The sequence below is a fragment of the Dreissena polymorpha genome, chromosome 4 (genome assembly GCF_020536995.1).
Source record: "Dreissena polymorpha isolate Duluth1 chromosome 4, UMN_Dpol_1.0, whole genome shotgun sequence".
NCBI lineage: Eukaryota > Metazoa > Mollusca > Bivalvia > Myida > Dreissenidae > Dreissena > Dreissena polymorpha.
The window spans coordinates 2,743,160-2,759,542 of NC_068358.1; the positions used below are offsets into that span (position 1 = coordinate 2,743,160).

General features: G+C 37.6%; 1 protein-coding gene across 1 annotated transcript in view; it reads left to right on the top strand.

Annotated features, from left to right (window-relative positions):
- LOC127877959 (transmembrane protein KIAA1109 homolog) overlaps positions 1-16,383 on the top strand; it is a 151,506-nt gene that overhangs the window by 85,861 nt on the left and 49,262 nt on the right. The window contains exons 49-55 of the mRNA XM_052424284.1: positions 425-539; positions 1,513-1,665; positions 2,119-2,327; positions 10,520-10,668; positions 11,831-11,954; positions 12,698-12,792; positions 14,662-14,793. Coding sequence (XP_052280244.1) covers positions 425-539; positions 1,513-1,665; positions 2,119-2,327; positions 10,520-10,668; positions 11,831-11,954; positions 12,698-12,792; positions 14,662-14,793 — 977 coding nt within the window. The remainder of the gene's footprint in view (positions 1-424; positions 540-1,512; positions 1,666-2,118; positions 2,328-10,519; positions 10,669-11,830; positions 11,955-12,697; positions 12,793-14,661; positions 14,794-16,383) is intronic.

A 16,383-nucleotide genomic window follows, 5' to 3' on the forward strand; every position in this document is an offset into this window, starting at 1 on the left:
ACAATTTAAGTTTGTGGAATACTGACATTGCACACTTTTCATGCCCCCGAAGGAGGGCATATAGTGATCGCACTGTCTGTCTGTCTGTCTGTCCGTCACACTTTGCATTTAGGTTTCGAAAAATGCTCATAACTTGTATGTCCCTTCAGATGTAACATTCATATTTGGTACGCATGTGTATATGGACATGGCCTTTCCATATGCACACAAATTTTGCCTCCTTTGACCTTGACCTTGAATTTAGGGTCAGCGTTAAGGTTTCGAAAAATGCGTTTAGGTTTTGAAAAATGATCATAACCTTTATCAAAGCGTTTATCGGTGGCATATGTCATCCTATGGAGACAGCTCTTGTTCATACTTGAATATGTTAAGCTATTGTCTGTAATATCAATGAGATGTCCATTATGCACTGTGTCTGTCCCAGGTACCAAGTCGTCTGACAGACAATGAGCCCGGGGCTGCTGTGGTTCTCACCATCGAGAGCACCCAGATATGTGCATGCAGTTCTGGCTCTTTGGTCAGCAAGGGAAAGTTCACAGGTTATTACTTCCTTAACACTTCTTACACAGAAGCAAAGTGAAATGGCAATTTGCAACCAGCCTAAAATCAGTACCTTATGGTTACAAACGTGTCAAAGTGTGTATCTGAGTGGGAAAGGGTTTAGATATAACATCACACAATATTTAACCCTTTGCATGCTGAGAATTTTTTTGTCTGCTAAAATGTCGTCTGTTGAATTTCTAAATTTAGCATTTTCTTCGATTTTTTTTTCAAAGAATATTATCAGAATAGCAAACAGTTTGGATCCAGATGAGACGCCACGGTTTGTGGCGTCTCATCTGGATCCAAACTGTTTGCAAAGGCCTTCAAAATTCGGTTCCCGCACTGAAAGAGTTAATGTATTTAAAAAATTTCTCTTGGAAGAATGCTCTTCATTGTACCCACCATCAATTTCACAGGGTATATTTGAGCCATACTGTAGGGAAATTAGGTGTAATGCATGTGCATAACGTATTGTCCTAGATAAGCCTGTAATCTGAGACAACACTTTTTGTCTGGACTGGATTTTGCTAAGAAAAGACTTCCTTTAAATAAAAAATACCATAAAAGCTTCAGTGTCATCTCTGATTAGCCTGTGCAGACTGCACAGGCTAATCTGGGTTGACACTTTACGCACATGTATTAAACCCCATTTTCCTTTATGAATAGTGGAGTTATGTTCCTTGCCTTATTTAACAAAGCCATTTTTAGTCACAAACATCCTTCACTATTCATTTGATGTTTGCATAACAAGTTGAACATGTTATGTTTGTAGACATCATAAAAGCAATGCAGACATAATAGTTTGGCCAAATGCAGTTGTCATTACCCGACCACATGCTCTCACCCTGGGTATCTGTGTTGTTGTTTTTCCACAAAATTTGTATTTAAACAACCAAACCATTTGAACATCATTAAGAACAGGCATTGCAAAATAAAGGCTTTTGAAACGATAAAATCATCTTGCTTTAGGTTTCTGTGTGCGGATAGCCGAAGATTTTGAGACGTCCCTGGATGACTGGAAACCAGTGAGGGTCGACCCACAAGATCTGGTGATGAACGCCTGTGTTGTTCCGGAAGGGACATATGAAGTGTGCTCCAGAACAACCAACCCACATTCAACAGGTAGCACTAAACTCGGTGTATTGTTTTCTTGTTCATTCAAAAATATCGTGATTGTGGCTATGTTGAATAAAAATAGGAGATGTCAGATATAATAAGGCATGAATTTCAACAGAGATTTATTTAATTTTCCAAAATCTCCTACAGTATTAAAGTAAATTATATTAATGTTATAATAAAATATTTTATTAATATTATAATTATCAATTTAAGTTAGTTATTTTCTATTGATCATCACATCTTACATTTATTATGGAAGTTTAAACAATCTTTATTGTTGCTTGCATGTGCCACCAAATAATAGATTTTCTTTGGTTGTGAGTGAAGCATTATTTAAATATGAAAAATAATAAGTATCATGAAAAATGTCCCAAATTGCAGTATCATGTTTTGATTGTAAGCCAATAAGGACATCATATTTGTTGGATAACTGCAGGACTGTTAATCTTTCTGCAGATCCTGGCAGCAACGCCAAATGGATACTGAATATCAAATGGGAGATGCGTGGTATCGACGTCCACCTTGATACTAACATCGGCAAGCGGTTGTCTGCCCTTGGCCAGACGCTGACATCTCTGACGGGAGAGGAGGATGAAGAGTTCCTGCTGGAGGACCCAGATGAGTGCCTCCATGTGTCACTCGAGGATGTTAGTGATCAATATCAGGTATAATAACAAGATTGGAATAAATACTTAAATTGTGTCTTGTTCTGACAAAACTGGGCTTAATTCTTGTGCGTAAAGTGTCGTCCCAGATTAGCCTGTGCAGTCTGAAATCAGGGACGACAATTTCCGCTTAAACTTGATTTTTCGGTAAGAAGGGACTTCCTTCAAACTAAAAATACCATAAAAGCGGAAAGTGTCGTCCCTGATTAGCCTGTGCAGACTGCCTTTAAACAAAAAATTCCATAAAAGCAATGAGTGATGTCCTAGATTAGCCTGTGCAGACTGCACAGGCTAATCTGGGATGATGCTTCACGCTCATGTATATAGCCCTGTTTTCTCAAACCACAGCTAAATTATATTTTAATATTAATTTTACTTTATTCAAATATATTCCAATATTTTAAAGATACAAAAAGTTATTGTGTCATTTACATTTATAAAACACAAATCTAAACAGCCACCATAACTCACATTTCCATTGTCGTTAACTTTCCATTACATGGTATTCCCATAGTTTCATGTAAATATCATCAAAGTGGTCATATCAACTCATGGATGTGTATGATTGGCAAATCAGAAGGTCTATCCTCATTTTAGTGGTCACATAACATTAATAAAAGTTCTCATTTTGAATTGCATTGCACATATACTTTAAGTAAATCGTTTTTCTGCTAGAAATGGGCGGCATAATATAACTGTACATGCTCATGTTCATGACATCAACAGGAAAGCATATTACTGGAAAAGCGTTATTGCAGAATAGAATGGCTGTGCTTTGTTTTCACATTAGCATGTCAGCATTGTTGGCTTAAGAATAAAATAAGGTTTAACAATGTAATCAAATTTTTGCATGCCTTCATTTACTTTTTTATTTGCCGGGACAGCATTCATCACAGCGTGAAACTAACTGACTGACTCTTAACTAGCCAAAAACAATTATACTTTCCTGTATGTCGAAACTATTTTCTTATTAATTGATGAAAGCTGTAAGCAAACAAATGCGACTTTGTAGCTGTACCAACTTGTGTTTTTATGCAACATATATCTTGTTCAAATAATGAATCGCATAAAAATTAGTTTTTAGCTCGGCTGTTTTCGGAGAAAACCCAAGGTATTGTCATAGCCAGCTTGTCGTGTCGTCCGCCGTCAGCTGCCCGTGCCATGCAAAAACCATGACATTTTGCTCTAAAATCAAAGTGCTTCCACCTACCATTTTGAAACTTCATATGTAGATGCACTTTGATGAGTTCTACATGCCACACCCATTTTTGGGTCACTAGGTCAAAGGTCAAGGTCACTGTGACCATAAAAAAATTAAATATCTGACAAGCTTTCATTTATTCGAAACTGTACCCGCAGCTGAGCATTGGCACCCGTTATGCGGTGCTTTTGTTATATTTATCCCAGTTTTCAAATATTTGAATATTTTTTCTCATCCCTTAAAATGCACATTTAACTGGAACCCATTGAAATTGTCTAGAAACACACCTGTTGCAGTTGCACACTATGTTGTATTGAAAGTATTGACCATGTTGTATTGAAAGTATTGGGCCCCTAAAGCTGTATTTTTTGTTTACCCTTTACCACTTAGATACATATTTTAACACATTTGTAGTCCCTTAGAAAGTTACATTTAATTAAAGACCTTTTTTACTAGATTCAATTTTAATGTCATAAATACTGACCTGTTATCTCCTTTCCAAGGGTAATTAACTCATCCGGAATTTTAACTGGGAATCTGCCACCTCAATACCGTAATACAGGCCAGATTAAACATAGTGCAATGCAACCTAGCCAAATATCGGTTACCAACCCTGAATATTCTTTCCGGATCGACCAGGTATATACGTGTCTTTTACGGCTCTGAATTAAAATATTGTTTTTCGATTTATTTCACTTGGTTGATTGGGGTTTTGAATAGATAAATTGTGTTATTTATCTTTTTATTTCTCATTCGGATTAATTTGTGTGGATTTAATGGATTTTGTTTCATTTGTAAAAGGTAAGCCATGCTTGTTTTTATCGAACGATGGTTTATTTCTACCATGCTGGGTGTTTTCAGGCGCGAACGACCACGTGCAATACGTGCTCTTCTAATACATTGCTAGAACGTGCAAAGCATGTTCTTCTAATGTGTTACGAGATCGTGCAAAGCTTGTTCTTCTATTGACAGATTGTTTATTATTTGCCATTGTGTGCAATAATGATTTTAACGTTCCGTATGACAATCTAATTGATCGTCATTTTATTTTTCATCTGTTTTGAATTAAATTATTGTTTAATTTATGATCTACGGCAGTATTATTATAATTTTCATTATGGTCAAATAATGATTTTATGTGCCGTATGATAATCTGCTCTGTGACCAGTTTATGGTTGAATATGTTTTGCTCTTGTTTTTCATATATTCGACTACATGAATGTCGCCGAAACAAGAGTGGATAAATACCCGGTGACTTCGCAGACCATGGATGATAGTTGCAGCATCAGTCACCCGGTATCGGGCACGATGGCGACCGTACTATGCTAAGTCTCTTGAGAGTCGGTCAACATCAGACCATATGGTGACACCCGTCAGCCGGTCTTTGCCCGATGGCATTGGTCAAGGACATCGACCAATGTCAGACCATTAGGCATCCGCCATAGGGTCATTATCCGGTGACAACACTGGTCATGATATGACCGGTACGTCACCGGGGACGTTGATCACGGACCTTTGATCGACGTCTGACCGGCCGGTCCGGTCACAGGTCCGGTCCGTTCACCGGTCATGTCACCGGTCCGGTCCGGTCATTGATCACCGGTCTGGTCATGTCACCGGCCGGTCACCGGTCATGTCACCGGTCCAGTCCAGTCACTGGTTATGTCACCGGTCCGGTCATGTCACTGGTCCGGTCATTGATCACTGGTCCTGTCACCGGTCATGTCACCGGTCCTGTCACTGGTCATGTCATCGGTCCGGTCATGTCACCGGTCCGGTCATTGATCACCGGTCCAGTCACCGGTCCGGTCACTGGTCAACAGTCATCAGTTAGGCCTGCGACCGATAACACCAGTCACCGGTCAAGAAGAAGAACTCAGTCTTCATCATTGGATTATTCTCCTTTTCGTCGTGGAATACATCTTCTTCATCAAGGAGTAGACATCGGACACGCTCTTCTTCGTCGAGCAGTTCTCATCGTCGCGGCTCTCGTAAGCGATCACATCGTCACTCACGGAGACGGTATTCTAGAAGATCTCGGTCTCATCGCAGCCGATCCACATCTCGACAGCGCAGCCGATCCAGATCTCGACATCGCAGGAAACGAGGACGTCGTCAACCTTCACGTAGACATCATCGGACGTCATTGAGCACAACAGGATAGTTATCGAACATACCTCTCCTTCATTGAGCAGTTCTCGGCGTTGATACGCTCGTAAGCGATCACGTCAATGCTCACGGAGACAATATTGTAGAAGACAATATTTCCAGCTTAGCCGAACAATATTTCGGCTTCGCAGTTATATGGATGTCGCCACTTCTCACGTAGGCGTTAATGAACCTACTGGTCATATCGACGTTCTCCATTTTATTCCTTTAGGAATATCATGTCTCCATTCCACGTGTGATGGTTTTTCTTGTGGCATCCACACATGTTGCAGTCACCGAGCCGTATTTGTATACAAACACTAGTTCCTTTAACTTTCAGGCTTCGGGATAAGCTGTTCTTTTCTCCACTATGACTACAAGGACACTTAAGCCTATTAATACTGATAATCTACCTTTATTTTCCGGTTAACATTATCAGATGACTTTGTGGATGGTCATTCTTCTGCACCAGATATTTCCATTCTGACGCAGTTATATTATACCGGTCCCGATCAACCGACATCGGTCAACATTCATCGGTCATATCACCGATCACTGGTCACCGGTCAGAATAAGTAGTCGTTCATCATCAGCGGATTATTTTTCCTCCTCTTCTTCGTTATCATCATCGGACTATTCTTCCTCCTCTTCTTCGTCGTCGAATGAATCTTCGTCGTCTGCTTTAGTGTTGTCTCATCGCCATCGGATTGGATTTTTGGCACGATCTTCTTTTCCGAGCAGTGCTTGACATTGATATCAGACCATATGGATTCCACCATTTTTCGGTCTTTAACTGGTAACGTCACTGGTCATATTATGACTGGTCTGTTCACCTGGCTACAGTTACCGGCCATTGACCGGTCCGGTTCGGTCACCAGTTACCAATTACCGGTATTCCACTGTGTTTTCATCTGTCAATTTTTTAGTATCACTTGTATCGTCTACATTACCTAGTTGTATACCCCTGGCTATGATTGTATTGAATACTATATTTTATGGATTCAACAATCTACATGACTTTTTGTGTTTTTCAATACTGATGGTCTACTGGCGACAGTTACCAAATCATCTCCGCTGACTTGGTCTATGGTTGATTTTCCTGACCATCCATTCTGGTGCTGGTTATGACCTACTAATACTAGAAGATTATGAAATACCTATATCTGTTATTTCTACTTCTATCTCAACCGGCTACATGCAGACTACTGGTCTTGCAGATAGATCGGCTGAAGTGGGCTCGGAGACTAGCATTGAAGTCGAACATTACTATTTGACCTCTATTAATTTATGTTCGAGACCTGAAGGATGAATTGTTTTAACCGCCTTTACCTGTCGGCTACAGACTACGCGGTCAGTGTCACGGAACAGTTGGGACACATTAATGACGCTAGCAGGATTAGCAAGACGACATTTCGTATTGACTTCTGCTTTTCTATTGCTCCTACGACAGTGCATATTTTCAAGCTACTGGAATCAACAAGAGTTCTGATACATAGGATTGCCTATCAGATTGACCGCATAGCGGCTACAGTCTTGTAGATGGCTTGGGAGCTATTGACCTCAGATCTTAGATCCTAGGATCTGGAGGGACCTCATCTTAAAGTTATTCTTCTATTACACTTCTGGCCATAACAGGCCGTCTTCATATAACTGGTCGTATTCCTTTCGGAATTCGTCCCGGTTAGGAGTCTTGAAGTAAATGGATTAATCAAGTCAGAATTTAAGACTTCTATGCATTCTACCGGCAAGCGTGGACCCCCTTAAGGTTACTCCTAGGGTTTTCACCTTTTTCTGCCATCACACCTCCGATTCTGGAGGTACCACTGTCAATCATATTTCCGTACTTCGCAAATCGATGACTTCACGACCTGTATTATTCAGGATTTTAAAGGCGCCTGTTATTGGTTCAAGAAGAGGCTATATTCTGTAGATAGGTCATAAACTTATAAGTGTTAAACACTGTCCTATTCTACCAATTTTCAAGTGTGTTTGGAGTGGGAAAGTTCGGCTTACCGTGATTTCTTTGCCCACCCATCCTTGACAAATGGTTCCGGTCACCGGTCGGTATTTACCGGTCCGGTCAACGGTCTTTCTGCTGAGACGTCTTTTCTTACGTCCGTTTCAGCTTTATTTTTAAGTTAATTGTATTAATCTCAGGATTATTCAATGACACAGATTTCCATCTTTTTGTCATTATTTACCACTATTCAGTGGTGTCTAGACTAGAAGATTATCTTGGCAAGAATATAGTTTATTCTACCACAACCTTCCTTACATCTTATACAAATGTGAGCATAGAAGGTTAGGGACGATCACATAGAACAACGTATCTTGATTTTCTCAATTATGTGGTATCCTAATGAATATCACCTGCACATCTACATCTTGAAAAGCGAAAAATTCTTTTTAGCTGTTTTTCATTTACAACACATTTTCTCGATTCCTTTGTGATGGTTTCAACTATCACACATCGGTCGTGGTTTACTTACAGACACGGAGGTGATCATATTATCACTCCTTGTATCTGGAAATCAGGAACTTATTCGTTCTTTGCAAGAACAACACATTTTCTCTATCGTCTTACTCATACCAGGTCGTCTCAACGCCCTGTTGGACGTTTTGTCCTGCAGTTCTTTCTGTCGAATTATTTTTCTGTTGGGTTCAAATAATGTAATTGCGCATGCACGGCAGTGAATGTGCATGGCATACAAAAATTGATACATAGTATATCGAAGAATGTTGTTTATCATCAAACGCTAGTAATTAGCGTTATGCGATCATATATCGCAGCATATACCGGTATGCTGAACACCGTCAATAATGCAGTTCACAGAAATTGATCCAGCAGGGTGTGCGATTGTTATACATTCGTCCATTGACATAAACTGGAATATCTTGCCTTCTTGGTGAGTTTTTGCAATAAATGAGTTTTTGCCATAATTTCATGCAATATACTTAATGAACCATGGGATTACGGTTCTACGACCTTTTAAGTCTCCTGTACAATTATTTTCAGGAAACTTCTTCACAGGTCAAATATCATAACTCAGAGAGACATATTTTTACTGATCCAAACCTGTGCCACTACATGTCTGGCCATTATTTACTTTTAGTTATTTCTACAGAAGAACGTTTTTCTGTTAGAGTTTCAATCCTTGTTACTTGTGCAAGGATAATTCCATCAGAACTGTATAAAGGTTCTATGGAAATTCTTTTTTGACTGGGTATTCGAGAGCATAGTTATTACCTTAATCACTCTGCTAGATACATAGAGGTTTTTCTCATCTTTTTCTTGATGATAAGAAATTTGTTCTTTTCTTCATCAAAGGATAGAGATTATGCTTTTGTATACCTTGTTTTGTGTAAGTCATCGCAACTCTGTGCTGTCTTACCTATTTTGGAACTGATCCAAACTATGGAATGTCCCCACTATGTTTTTCGTTCCTTTACCTTCTTAAGCGGTTTTGACTTGTGTTACATGTTGGGATGCTTAATGAGCTTCCTATAAACCTTTTTAATCAGGCTTATTAACAGTTCTAATATAATTTTAAGACGGTTTTCCTTCTTATTATGGCTTTTACCATACGGAGAAGTGAAATTCATGCTTTTTCTGTTGAATACGACCAATTCCAGTTGGTTCTAATGTCGTCTTCACTTTGTTGTGTCAGCCAGGATGCCTTGCTTAATATCAAGTCCTCTATATGGCTTCTACCTTCAAGTTTTTCTTAAACTGGTAGTCATGAAGATGAGGATAAACTTCTATGGGCAATCAGGGCTTTGAAGTTCTATCTCAGCAGTGTTAGTCGGAAGTCCATTCGAGGTTCTCAAAAGACACTCTTCATTTCCCTAAAAAGGGGGGGGGGGGAGATGTGTCTGCGGCTTCTATTTCTCTGGGTTAGACCTCGACTAAGGAAAGTTACTCTTATCTCTATCTAAGGATTCGTTCCTTTTTAGGATCTGACCGCATGAATTAAGAGCTCTGTCTGTTTTGTGGGCATATATTAATCACACCCCACTTTTTGACGTGCTCAAAGCTGTTTTCTGGAGGAATCCGACCACCTTTGTCATCTTTTTATTTTCGTTTTCTGAAGTGCCAACAATACAATTTGTATATGTTTGGGCTTGTTGTGGTTTCACTAACGGTAGTGTCTTCTTTACGACATAGACATATTACTTTGTCAGAGAAGTCATAATTAATACTGTTTTAACGAAGATTACTTGATAACCCTTGTTTAGGGTTTTGCTATCATTAGCTGATAACCCTGTTTATGGGTTCTACTGTGTTGGGAAAATATATACGAACCTTCCCACCGCAGCTGCAAAATCAGCATGAGATAACTGGTCAGTATTTATGACATTAAAACAAATTTTTTAAATAAAATTCATTTTAATTATTAAATACTTACCTGTTATCGGTAAGTCCCACCTCCCACCCCGCTATTCGATTAATATTTTTGTATATATACTGAAAGAATATTGAGGGTTGGTTACTGATTTTTGGCTAGGTTGCATTGTACTATGTTTAACTTGGCCTGTATTACGGTATTGAGGTGGCGGATTCCCAGTTAAAATTCTGGATGAGTTAATTCCCCTTGGAAAGGAGAAGCATAAGATAACAGGTAAGTATTTATTAATTAAAATGAATTTTATTTAAAAAATTTGTTTTAAAAGCTTCATTTCCAACCTTTAGATACTGATGAGCAGCAAACAGCATAAAATCTGAACAGACTGCGAGTTACTTGCAGGCTGTTCTGGTTTTATGCTGTTTGCACATAGCTATTTTCCCTTTGCCTCTGAGTGCGAAAGCGTTAATTCAACAAAGCCTTGTTGTATCTTCATGTAGCCTCCCACTGAGCTGCCCCACAGAAGGACGAGCATTATTGGTGACTCACTGCCAGAGTTTGTGTATGATGCCAGCATTGACCCCAAAAAGAGGGCGCGGTTACTGGAGAAAGAGATGAATGACCAGGCAAAGATTGTTCAGGATCTTAGGTAAGTACAATGTCTTGATGTATTGTTTTACAATGGTGAGTAATTTTTTTGGTTATTTAAAAATAAAAAAAATATGGAAGTTATTTTCACTTATATACATTTCCTATTATCATTTGCATTATATAGCCCCTTTTATCACGTGCATAGGAATTATATATGTAGAAATTTGAAACGTCACTATGATAAAAATCTTAAATGTATGCACTTACTATTTTTGTGTTTAACCCTTTCAGCGCTGGAACCGAATTTTAAAGGCCTTTGCAAACAGTTTGGATCCAGATGAGACGCCACAAAACGTGGCGTCTCATCAGGATCCAAACTGTTTGCTATTCTGAGTATTCTTTGGAAAAAAATCGAAGAAAATGCTAATTTTAGAAATTCAGCAGACAACATTTTAGCAGATGACAAATTTCCCAGCATGCAAAGGGTTAAGATATAAATATATTGATTCTTGTTCTTAAAGTGTTTTCCCAGATTAGCCTGCGCAGTCTGCATAGGCTTATACTAGAGACTACGCTTTCCGACTCGACTGGATGTCCGTTTAGAAAGTGGGAAGTGTCGTCCCTGATATGCATTAGTGTTTATGCCCCCGTATCGAAAGATAGGGGGTATATTGTTTTTGGCCTGTCTGTCATTGTATGTGTGTGTCCCAAACTTTAACCAAAACTTTAACCTTGGTCATAACTTTTGCAATATTCAAGATAGCAACTTGATATTTGACATGCATGTGTATCTCATGGAGCTGCACATTTTGAGTGGTGAAAGGTCAAGGTCATCCTTCAAGGTCAAAGGTCAAAAAGACAAATTCAAAAACCTTAACCAAAACTTTAACCTTCTTCATAACTTTTGCAATATTGAAGATAGCAACTTGATATTTGGCATGCATGTGTATCTCATGGAGCTGCAAATTTTGAGTGGTGAAAGGTCAAGGTCATCCTTCAAGGTCAAGGTCAAATTTATGGCTTCAAAGCGGCGCAATAGGGGGCATTGTGTTTCTGACAAACACATCTCTTGTTTTACACCCTATTTTCACAGAACGAGGCTAATATATATATATATATATATATATATATATATATATATATATATATATATATATATATATATATATATATATATATTGAGCAATACAGATTGTTAAGAGTAACTTTCCTCATCACAGGACCCTGGGTGCCAGTCATTCAACAATCGACATTGAGACCAGAAAGCTGGAGGAGCTGAAAGGTATTATCTTCAATGACTTCCGCCGTGAGGTGCTCAGCAGAATCAAGAAGCAGGGAGAAAGGGTAACACAATTACACTTACACTTTTGTACATTGAAATGGAAAAGGGTTATTGATATTTAGCCATTTAACATGAATCAATTAAGTTGTATGCAACTATTATTTATCTGCATTCAAGTCTGTTCTGGTTTATTGTGTATTGAGCCTGTCCTCATACTTACAAAACCTATGTACCGAGGATGATATCAAGATTCTTAAGAAAACTGTTTCATATGCCCAATAGATTTGTTATTTAACATTAAGCAATATTCTAACATGGCACATGCCAAATTTCATATAAACAAAGAAGAAAATCGTCTATGGGTTATTCTGCAATAATTATAGGCGGAGCTTCTACACTGAAAGCACGCGCTGTAAACAAATCATAACTTCATATAAAATAGTACACAAGAAAAATAAGAAACATTGTATAAATCTTTAGTAAAAACTGTGTTAGAATCAAAATTTTGTTGTAGAATAACCCACGGCCGGAAGTTTAGATGCGTGGTTTCAAATCACTTGTGCTTTGCACTTGTGATTTAATACCTATTATTCTTGAATTATTTCTTAATCACAATTAATTTTTAACAAACTTTGAAAACATTTAGCTTTGTAATAAAATTTAGAAAAAATCAGCCATATTTATTGATAGAAAAAAAAAGATTGTTAAACAGTTCATTGAATTGTTTTAAAGTTTATATTTTCAGCGCCATATGTGATTGAATATTCTTTAATTAAAAAAACTCATTGTTTTGTTTTTTGTGCAGGCCTCAGTGTTTAAGGACAAGCTGGGTATAGGTTCTAACCCGGCCCACATCAGGTCAAAGTCCTATGGTGGGAGGTTGGGGAAACATAGAGACAGGTATGTTGGTTATGTTGTTGTTTTGTGTTGTTAAATATTTCTTAATTCTTCTCAATACATTAAAGATACCTCATTTTTAACATGTTTTGTGTGTTTTTCTACTGGATGTCATCTGTTTTGAGTTACTAGATTTAGGTATCCAGTGTTTGTTTTCAATTCATAAGGTATTTTTGAGTGAAAATGTTTTGTATTTTTTCCCAACAGTACTACATTTTATATCATTTAGGATACCAAGATTCTTTATTGTAAATCTATATCTGTTAGATCAGATAGTCTGCACTGAATACAAGATTTTGAGGTAGATAAAGTAGGCTCATCAGTAAAATCTACCGCTATTATTCAGGATTTACATATTTACAGGTGCTTTTACCCCTTATCTTGAGAAAACATAGCTGAATTTAATGAATGCTAAATAATCTTATTTATGTAATTTGCAACAGATGTTTATAGGATACGTTTGAAAATCTTATGGTCATGTCTTTAACAATGTCTCCTTTTAGATCCCAATCTTATATATTCATACAAAGACATTAGCACTTTCCAATGTTAGTTCATTGATTTTGTGTTTTCCGGTGGATTAAAGAGAAATATCAGTGAAATAAAACTGGTATTTGACTGTTTGAAACAGTAGATTTTTCACTGTTTTACTTTGAAATGACGTCATTTTTTCGACGAAATGACGTCATAAATCCAGCCAAATTATCCAGTTTAACTCTTTAACAATTTAAATAAACATTGAAAAAAAGCATAAAATAAAAAGAAAATTTATTAGATTCGATGGAATATAGATTTGAATTCACTCGTGATCATATAAAATATATATTTTCACTCGTGGCTGCACCACTGTTTTATATGATCACTTGTGAAATAAAATCGATATTCCATCGAATCCAACAAATATCCTCTATCTCTGTCTCTATTTCACCAATGTTATATATTGATACAAAGACATTTGCACTTCCCAATGTTAGTTTATTATCTCTATCTGTTTCACCAATATTATATAGTGATACACTGACATTTTCCCATCCTAGTGTAAGTTCATTATCTCTGCCTATTTCCCAGTGTGAGTTCATTATCTCTGCCTATTTTCAATTGTGGGTTCATTATCTCTACCTATTTCGAAGTGTGAGTTCATTATCTCTGCCTATTTCTCATTGTGGGTTCATTATCTCTGCCTATTTCCCAGTGTGAGTTCATTATCTCTGCCTATTTCCCAGTGTGAGATCATTATCTCTGCCTATTTCCCAGTGTGAGTTCATTATCTCTGCCTATTTCCCAGTGTGAGATCATCACTCTGCCTATTTCCCAGTGTGAGTTCATTATCTCTGCCTATTTCCCATTGTGGGTTCATTATCTCTGCCTATTTCCCAGTGTGAGTTCATTATTTCTGCCTATTTCCCATTGTGAGTTCATTATCTCTGCCTATTTCCCAGTGTGAGATCATTATCTCTGCCTATTTCCCAGTATGAGTTCATTATCTCTGCCTATTTCCCAGTGTGAGTTCATTATTTCTGCCTATTTCCCATTGTGAGTTCATTATCTCTGCCTATTTCCCAGTGTGAGATCATCACTCTGCCTATTTCCCAGTGTGAGTTCATTATCTCTGCCTATTTCCCATTGTGGGTTCATTATCTCTGCCTATTTCCCAGTGTGAGTTCATTATTTCTGCCTATTTCCCATTGTGAGTTCATTATCTCTGCCTATTTCCCAGTGTGAGATCATTATCTCTGCCTATTTCCCAGTGTGAGTTCATTATCTCTGCCTATTTCCCAGTGTGAGATCATTATCTCTGCCTATTTCCCAGTGTGAGTTCATTATCTCTGCCTATTTCCCAGTGTGAGTTCATTATCTCTGCCTATTTCCCAGTGCCCCACCGAGCATGCTGCAGGTGTTGCCTGGCCATTCTCGGGGCTACTCGGACACTACTGAGCTGCCAGAGCTGAATCCACACAAGGTCCAGTTTGGGGAGACGGTCTCCAGCACATACACACCTCCCGTGTGAGTGCAATAGTTTTGAGCCTCACTCTGGGTAACGGGGGCTTATGCATGTGCCTAAAATGTCGACTCACATTAGCCAGTGCAGTCCGCACTGGCTTATCAGGGACGACACATTATGCTCTTATAATATTTTTTGTTGAAAGAAAATCTCTTCTTAAGGAAAATCCAGTTTTAGCGCAAAGTGTCATCCCTGATAAGCCTGTGCGAACTGCACAGGCTAATCTGGGATGACACTTTATGCACATACAGAAGCCCCAATTTTCCAGATCGAATTTTATTTGTTATCATGATAGAATTTTTTTATTTCCATATTGTTGTATGCATATTTTCCTATTAATATGCGTTGATGATTGACAGAACCATGTTTCAGCATTATAATGTGGGTGACAGTAAACTGGGATGGTTGAGTGAGATTTTGGTTTATTTGCTGAAGATACTTATCTTTATTAAATGCAAGTGCTCTTATTGTTCTTATCTATACAGAAATTGTGTCGTTTGTAACAAACAGTCAAAATTCTTAAAAGTGATCATATATACCAAAGTTAACTTTATCCTACATAAATGATTAAAAGTTTAGAAGGCATATTGGCATATTCTGCGGGAAAAAATCATAAATGTAGAGTGCTAAAATGGTTTCCAAAAGTTTTAAGCGATCATTTTATTTTGATATTATTCTACTGTTAAGTTATATATTAACTGATTCAAAATTTTAGTGGAATATAACTTTTACTGTTTTCTGAAATTTCTTCCAGAATGTTCTGGGTACAAATTAAAAGTTCTCAAACTAGACCACAATGGAGTATAACTCAAACTTTTGTCGCCAGTATGTTCTTTGTAAAAAAAAAAATTCATTGCTAAAAATGGTTGTCAATTTTAATGGGGCCATACATTTGTACAGTTATCAAGTATCTTGGGGCCAGTATTGACCAGAATTTATCATTTGTCAATATGGCTCAGTCTGTTGTAAAGAAATCTAACTCTAGGTTAACGTTTTTGTATTGTAAAAGCAAGTATTTAACCCAGCATACCAAAAAACTTCTTGTAATGTCCTTAATCCAGTGTCATTTTGACTATGCTTGGTCTATATGGTACAATGGTCTTACACAGTTTTGGAAGAATAAACTTCAGGTGACCCAAAATAAATTGATCTGTTTTGTGTTCAATCTTGATTCTAGAACTCATATTAGTCCGGAACATTATACTTCTTTGCAATGGTTGCCAGTTGACAAATGTGTGGAGCAAACAATGCTCTCCAATGTCTTTAAGATCAAAAATGGTTTATCTCCTGATTACTTGTCAGACCAGTTTATTCCCCAGAATTCTGTCCATTCCTATAATACCAGATTAAGTAACAAAGGTGCTTTCTCTGTACCAAAGGTTAAAGGAAATGGGAAGAAGTCCTTCAGTTACTTGGGTTCCACATTGTGGAACAAACTACCATCTTTTATAACCCAGATGACAGTATTGTCTAGTTTTAAATCTGCTATAAAACAACATCTTTTAAATAGAGTAGTTTAATGTTTCTTAAGTTACTATTCTTTGCTGTGAAATTTTTACATTTTCCTCTACCCAATGTCTCATCAGTTTGGA